The sequence below is a fragment of the Chlorella variabilis genome (genome assembly GCF_000147415.1).
Source record: "Chlorella variabilis unplaced genomic scaffold CHLNCscaffold_32, whole genome shotgun sequence".
Lineage (NCBI taxonomy): Eukaryota > Viridiplantae > Chlorophyta > Trebouxiophyceae > Chlorellales > Chlorellaceae > Chlorella > Chlorella variabilis.
The window spans coordinates 397042-404483 of NW_005435056.1; the positions used below are offsets into that span (position 1 = coordinate 397042).

The following is a 7442-nucleotide window of genomic DNA, read 5'->3' on the forward strand; positions in this document are numbered from 1 at the left end:
TAAACAAAGTGAAGCGCAGGACGGGGTCCGGTGGATGGGAGGCAAGGAAACGCGGGGGGGTTGCCACGTGCGCTACCGCCGCCGCCGCAGGCAGCACCCCTGCGGCGGCGGCAGCGGCAGCAAGCCGTGGACCCAAACGCCGTGCCGCCGCCGCCGCAGGCAGCACCCCTGCGACGGCGGCGGCAGCAAGCCGTGGACCGAAACGCCGTGCCGCCGAGTCCCGTGGCTGTGGCCGTGGGCTTCTGGCAGGAAACTACGGCCGCAACTCGGCAGCACGGGGGCGTCGCAGCGTGCCCCCGCCGCCGCCGCGCTGCCCCCGGGCACGGCGGCGGCGGCAGCAAGCTTGGGCCCAAACGCCGTGCCGCCGAGTCCCGTGGCTGCGACCGTAGACCGTGGGCCGGAAACTGCGGCCGCAGCTCGGCGGCACGTGGTTCTGTTCAAATCGCCAAGCGTGCAGCAGCGCCGAACCACGCTTCCCGGCCTCGGCGCATGCCTTCAGGGGCCCCCTATCGCTGGGCACACCCCTCCAACACCGAACATGCGCCCGGGGGGGAGGGCGGCCCGGGCTGCCCAGGCCAAAGTGGGCCGCCCTCGAGCAAGAGGCGGCCGGTCTGTGTGCTGAATGAATGAATGGATGCGTACTACTGCAACGGCGGCGAGATCGAGCTAGTGACGTACAAGACTCACCTTGACGACGGCGACTGGACGGGCGCCGGCGGCAACCGTGAGGCTGTCCTCCTGGGCTGGGGCTCGGCGCCAGCAGGCCTTTTGCACGCAGGGGGGAGGGGGAGCTGGAGGGCTGCTGTAGTGCTGTGTTGTTGGTGCCAGTTATTGCTGGGCTGCCTCTTTTGCACCACCGCATGCCGCACCCCGTCCTGCCCCATGCAGCCGCGCTGCAAAAGCTCGCCATGGACACGCTTGTGAGCAACGCCGCCCCCGCCGCACTGGCAAAGGCGCTGAACACGATGAGGACCCGCCCAGCAAGTGTCTGGCCCGTGCCACAGGCAAGCTTGTTGTGGACATGCAGCCCCCTGCCTTGATCGCACCACCTCCCTCCCTTGTTGGCACATGTGCCCCTGACCCCTGGTGTGCTGCAGTTTGGCCAGATGGCCCCTGATGACGGCTATGCTGTCCGCTGGGTCCCAGACAGCAGCTTTGTGTCGCCTTGCGATGGTGCGCGGGCACACATGTGTGGGGGGTTTGAGCAGTAGTGGGGATCTGGCCTTCACTAATGGACCTGCCAGCTGCCAGCTATGTCAGGGCAGGCTGATGTATTGGTGGCGCTATCTGCACGGCAGGCAGGGAGGTGGACTTGGCCCGCAACTGTCTGGGGGTTGTAATGGTGGGTCTGACGTGCCACCTCCCGACCCCTGCAGTACGCACCACGCTGACGCTGACTGGCATCATAGTGTATGCACCCAGCTGCACTCGCCAGCTGGTGACGGCCTACTTAGCCGCATTGAAAAGCAAGCTTCCAAGTGAGCTGGTGCCTGGACAGTTGTCTGTGTGCAAGGCTGTGTGATATTCACCGTGTGGCACAGCAGCAGCAGTGCCAGCAGTAGCGCTGAGCACTAGGCACCCCAGCCACTCACCCTGGACACGACAACTTAATGTCGCCTGTGCCCCCGCAGGTGACGTGGTGACCAGTGTGGTCAGCGCCGTGCATGTCTCCAGCGGCTGCCGGGTGGTGACTTCCAGTGCGTATCCTGGCAGCCAGCAGGGGGCGGCGATGGATCTGGCAGGCCGCCTGGTCCCCTCAAATTACCCTCTTAATGGCACTGCCTTTGGTGCCGGCAGCAAGACCCCCGTATTCTTTGCGGAGGGTGCTGCCGCCACCGGCCAGCAGCGCGGCATGGTGACTGCAAGGCACCTGCTGCTGGACGCAGCCGCCGCCATGAGCCCTACCACCGGCAAGGCGTCAGCGACACCCATCCCAGGCAGCGCATTTGCCAAGGTGCGACTGGCAGAATGGTGGATGTTTGCGCTGGATGCGCTGCCATGCCAGCGCGGCTGCAGATGTGGCGCAGTTTGGCATGCAACCGACGGCTGGGACACTCGTTGCCTGGAACCTCCCTGCCTGCTCTGGCTAAGATGCCTGCCTGCCCTCTGGCTTGCTGCTGGCTGTCGTCTTCCCTGCAGTATGAGTATGAGCTGCAGCCAGTCAACTGTGCGCCGGGGAAGAGTTGTCCAACCCTGACCTTCACCTTTGCCACGGCTGATGCCTACTTCTCTGGCCTGTCTCCTGGCACAACGGTGAGTGCTTGGGCCGGACACGTAAAGGCTGGCTGTGCAGCCGTCGACTGGCCAGCACTCCCCCTGTTGCCCGCGCATGCTGGTGTTGGTGCCGCTACCACAATGACCAGCACCAGGCAGATGGCCTGCATGCTGGGACTCACCCACTTGGCACTTGTTGAAAAACATGAGTGCAGTACAAGGTGACTGTCACGGGGATCAGCCAGAACGGTGAGAGGACCGAAGGCCTCAGCACGCAGGCCAGGGTGCAATTCACTACTCCTGCTGGCTTCATGCTGACCTCGGCAACAGCAACAGGGCCAACCACTGGCGCAGCAACCGCAACTGCCCCAGCTGGCGCCTTCTCCAAGGTGAGTGCAACGTTGAGTGCACTGTGAACAGGCCACAGGAACGCTGGTGCTCGTCCATGTGCCATGCATTGGTGCTGGATGGTGGTCCTTTGGGCACATGCTAGTGGTGGCAGCAGGCTGATTCTCCGCGCTACCCAGGCTACACGAAGCTTGGCGGCCTTCCTTATGCGTGCCTGCAGTACATGTTCACTGTGCGGAAAGCAAGCTGCCCGATGCAACCCTGCCCTGCCTTGACCTTCACGAGCCGGACTCCTGCTGCTGCTTTTACTGGCCTAGAGCCCGGCACCCGGGTGTGTGGAACAAGCCGACTCCACCTGTGCTGCCTCTCTGCCCTGCCAACGTGCCGGGGGCAGAACGTAGCGTTGCACTCCCTGCTTCACCTCTTGTGTGTATTGACCCTCCACTGCTGAACCCGCCACCCCCATTCCTTGTCAACTGCAGTACAATGTCACCGTGGAGGGCATCAGCAAGACGGGGCAGCGGACAGCAGGGCAGAACACGCTGCAGTTCACCACGCCATCCAGCGTGCACCTGGAGTCGGCACAAGCCACCAGCTCCACCACCGCCACTGCCACTGCCACCACACAGCCAGCAGGAGCCTTCCCTCAGGTATGCTGCCAAGGGTATGCATTGTTGGCGGCTGCCCCATGGGTGCAGTAACGCTGTGTTCCACCAGATAATCTGCCTTGGTTTGCAAAACCAAACGACAGCGCTTGCGCAGGTGGTCTCATGCTGGCGGCAGGTTTGCACAACCAACATACCCCCTCTGCCCTGTTGCAGTACATGTTCTCTTTGAGGAAATTGGGTTGCATTACATGCAAGTCCCTCAACTTCCCTAGCAGCACCGCCACGGTCAAGCTGCATGGACTAGAGCCTGGGGCCTTGGTAGGCCGCGTGCAGCTTGCAACTACATGATTGTGCGGGCAGACATAAACATATCCTTTGTGTCGCGTTCCAGCCTGGCTGAAGCCTGGCTGTGGCATCCCACACGTGCCTCTTTCCGCACTGGCGCTGCGCCCCCGCCCTCGCCGCATTTTGTGCAGTACAATGTCACCGTGGAGGGCATCAGCAAGACTGGGCAGCGGACCCCAGGGGACAACATGCTGCAGCTGACCATGCCTGCGGGCCTGCGTCTCACTCAGGCGAAGGCCACAGGATACACAACCGGCACCGCCACCGCCCGCGCCCTGCCCAGCGATGCCTTCACCAAGGTGCGTGCAGAGGGGAAGCATTGGAAGGTGCTTTGCCTGGCTTGCGAGGAGACAGAACAGTCGACAAGCACTGTCGGTTGCATCCTGCCTGCAGTTCGTGTTCACCGTGACAAAAGCCAGGTGCACCGTGCCGCCATGCCCAGCGCTGACCTTTACGAGCAGGGCACCCAGCGCTCAGCTGACTGGGCTGGAGCCCGGAACCAAGGTCAGTGTTTGGTTGGAGGGCCTGCCATTTTGTGTGATATGTGAAGGGTGGCGTGCGTTTCCTCTTGAGCTGCAGAGCGTGAGACAGGCAGCGGCCAGCTCCAGATGTGCTGACCTGCATCGCTTTGCCTGCGCTTTCTATGTGCAGTACAATGTGACTGTACTGGGCGTGACCAAGACAGGGCAGCGCACCAAAGGGGCCAACATGATGCAGCTCACGACAGTAGCACCTTCCCTGCGCCTGACGTCTGCCAAGGCAAGGGGACCGACCAGCGGCACTGCCAACGCCACTGCACTGCCGCCAGGCTACTTCACCAAGGCAAGCAGGCCACCTCTGTTGTGGGGCCACAGCGCCTGTGCGGCTTTCTGTCGGAGTGGATCAGATACCAGTCAGCAAATGGGCGGCTGTGCTGTTTGCTGCAGTACATGTTCACGGTGAAGAAAGCATTGTGCCCCGGCTGTCCAAAGCTGGAGTTCAATAGCAGCACACGAATGGGTACCTTCACCAGCTTGGCGCCCAACACGGCGGTGAGCAGATGGGCTGCAGCAGAGGGTAGCTAGCCATGTGTGACACAGGAGGAAGAAAATCATACTATCAGCGCTCGGCCCCACCTGACCACCCCTGTTCTCAACTCTGTGCGACCGCAACCACTGTCTCTTCCCTGACCACCTGCATCTCCTCGCCTGCTGCAGTACACTGTGACCGTGGCGGGCGTGGACAAGAATGGCCGGCGCACGCAGGGCAGCAACAGTCTGCAGTTTAAGACGCCGACCAAGTCTGGCCCACCCCCCCCTCCCACGCCCACCCTGAAGCTGACGTCTGCTAGGGCCACCACTCCGACCACCGCCATTGCTACTGCGTCCCCACAGCCACCTGGCGCCTTTGTGAAGGTGCGCTGTGGCGCCGCAAGTGATTGCCTCATTGTGCCGAGCAAACACGATACAATGTCTTGATGAGTGTTGTCCTGCAGTACATCTTCACGGTCAGGCAAGCGGCGTGCCCTCTCTGTCCGGCCTTGCTGTTCAACAGCAGCACCACATTGGGCATACTCTCTGGCTTGTCACCTAAAACCACAGTGAGTGCCAGAATGATTGTGCTGCTGCCTGTTCGCTCGCAAGAAGCCACGTTATGCCAGCCACATGCCAGCAGGGCGCATGCTGCCCCTCCCTCTTCGCGCCACATCCACTTGCGCATCCGCTGCACGCTCCCGCCACTTGTTTTGTTGCAGTACAATGTGACGGTGGCTGGCATGGACAAGAGCGGGCGCAAGACGCAGGGCATCAACATGTTGCAGTTCAAGACGCTGGATGCCCAGCGCCCTCCACCACGTCCGACTCCTGCTCCAGGATTGAACTTGACAGAAGCGCGCGGCCTCAACCCAACCAGGGGCATGGCAAGAGTGTCCGAGAAGCCAGCAGGCTATTTTGCCCAGGTAGTTTGCAGGCAGGGGCGCAGGGCTTGCTGCTCAACAGTGTGCACCTGCCCTCCCACTCCCTATACAGCCCTCATCGCCTGGTGTGGCCGTCCCTTGTGCAGTTCATCTTCACGGTGAAGAAAGCGGCTTGCCCCAGCTGTCCTGCGCTGCACTTCACCAGCAACACCACCCTGGGTGTATTCTCGGGGCTGACACCCAACACCACGGTAAGCAGTTCTGGCGTGGCACCAAATGTGCTGCCATCCAGGCAGGCAGTGCCACGCGTCGAATCTGTGTAATGCACTCGTCACGCTTCCATATCCACATGCTTATCTGCTTACTTCCCGGTTACTGCTGCAGTACCAGGTGACAGTCGTCGGCGTGGACAAGCGGGGCCAGAGGACGCCGGGCAGCAACGCGCTGCAATTCAGGACACCGGCAAGCGGATTCCTTCGCACGCCCCCCTCACCTCCGCCTGTGCCCCCCAAGAGCCTGAGGCTGATTTCTGCTGATGCCACCTCGCCCACCAGCGGCACAGCCACTGCACAACCACAGCCAGCGGGCGCATTTGTGAAGGTGGGCACTTTCGTCTGGCGAGGGGGGTGGGTGGGTGTGGAGTGTGGCTGGGTAGGCCCACGTCTGGAAATGCATTTAACACATGCTGCTCAGCTGTTGATGTTGCTGCGCGGCGCTTGTGCAGTACATCTTCACGCTGCAAGAGGTGGCATGCCCCACCTGCGAGCCTCTGGCGTTCAATAGCACCACCAGCGTGGGCATATTCACGGGGTTGAAACCCAACACCAAGGTGAACATGTGCAGAGTTTCGTGCAAAGTGGCAGTCGATAGTGGCAGGCATAGTGGAGTGGTGGGTTCCTTGTGCACCTGTCTCGCCGGTGACATCGCCAGCATGCCCGCTTTTCAGGCGGAGTAGGCAGTCTCAGTTGGGGTTGCATGCCCGCTTGCAAGCCTGCCCTTGACTTCTTCCCATGGGCTCATTCACTGCTACCCGACTGCCTCCTCCTGGTGTGTCTGCAGTACAAAGTGACGGTGGTTGGGCAGGACAGTACTGGAGGCACCACAGCTGGAAGCAACATGGTCTCGTTGACCACCCAGCCCTTCAGGTCCGCCAGCATGTGCTGTTGTTTTGCTTGAGGATGGAACATCCCACCCGCCTGCTCGCCCCAGCATCACACTCACACACTGAAGCGCAGTACGTGTTGTTGGCTATGGTGCAGCCCGCCACCGCTGCCATCTCCTCGCCCTCCTCCGCGTGCGCCTCGGCCCCCTATCGCCGGCGGTGGGTCACTTCCGCCTCCCTTGCCCCCTTCTTCCCCTCCACCTCCCTTCCCGTCTCCTCCTCCTCCCAGGTGTGTGATCCTTGCACCAGGGCAGCAGGCCATGGCAACGGCGGCTTTAGCAGGACTCTCCCTCCACCAGCAGCACATGCGTGCAGCTTGCACATGCCCACAGCCCCCTCCAACATCCTACTCGATCAATCACTGTCGATGCTGCCCCGCTGTGGCCTGCCACCCGCCGCACTGCAGCAAGGGCCCCTCCATCAACGGCACCGAGTCGGTCACCGCCACCAGCGGCATCATCGACCTCCTGCCGCCCTCCGGGCTGACCTGCGCGCGCTTCATCGTCGAGATGTGCCCCATGCCCCGCACGGTTGCCCCATGCTTCAACAGGACGTGCACTTCTCCCAAGTGCTTCGTAGACGGCCTCTCGCCGGGCACAGTCTATGGAGTGACTGCAGTCTGTAGGGAGAGCAATGGGCAGGAGACTGGATGGGGAAACGAAGGGACACTGACAACGCTGCCCGCGCTGAGCATGAAGTCTGCTGCTGCCACTGGCCCATTCACGGGCACCGCGGCGGCCGAGCCTCAACCATCCAGCGCATTCAAGGAGGTGGGTGTAAAGGTAAAGGTAAAGGGTGTGTGATGAAAGCAGACAGCTGATGCGATGCAGAACAGTGTTGCGCCATTGCGCTGCCCCGCTGCGCTGAGCCA

The 7442-nt window shown here is 62.1% G+C and overlaps 1 protein-coding gene across 1 annotated transcript in view; it reads left to right on the forward strand.

The window, feature by feature from the left end:
• Window positions 1-630: 630 nt before the first annotated feature.
• The window catches only part of CHLNCDRAFT_141289 (hypothetical protein), a gene marked incomplete at both ends in the record, with an annotated part of 7963 nt that continues 1151 nt past the window's right edge, over window positions 631-7442 (forward strand). The window contains 19 exons of the mRNA XM_005843296.1: window positions 631-724; window positions 889-986; window positions 1098-1173; window positions 1377-1478; window positions 1632-1954; window positions 2140-2253; window positions 3045-3212; window positions 3384-3488; window positions 3647-3814; window positions 3909-4019; window positions 4167-4241; window positions 4442-4546; window positions 4712-4909; window positions 5248-5451; window positions 5556-5660; window positions 5794-6009; window positions 6134-6238; window positions 6469-6554; window positions 6978-7101. Coding sequence (XP_005843358.1) covers window positions 631-724; window positions 889-986; window positions 1098-1173; window positions 1377-1478; window positions 1632-1954; window positions 2140-2253; window positions 3045-3212; window positions 3384-3488; window positions 3647-3814; window positions 3909-4019; window positions 4167-4241; window positions 4442-4546; window positions 4712-4909; window positions 5248-5451; window positions 5556-5660; window positions 5794-6009; window positions 6134-6238; window positions 6469-6554; window positions 6978-7101 — 2577 coding nt within the window. The remainder of the gene's footprint in view (window positions 725-888; window positions 987-1097; window positions 1174-1376; window positions 1479-1631; window positions 1955-2139; window positions 2254-3044; window positions 3213-3383; window positions 3489-3646; window positions 3815-3908; window positions 4020-4166; window positions 4242-4441; window positions 4547-4711; window positions 4910-5247; window positions 5452-5555; window positions 5661-5793; window positions 6010-6133; window positions 6239-6468; window positions 6555-6977; window positions 7102-7442) is intronic.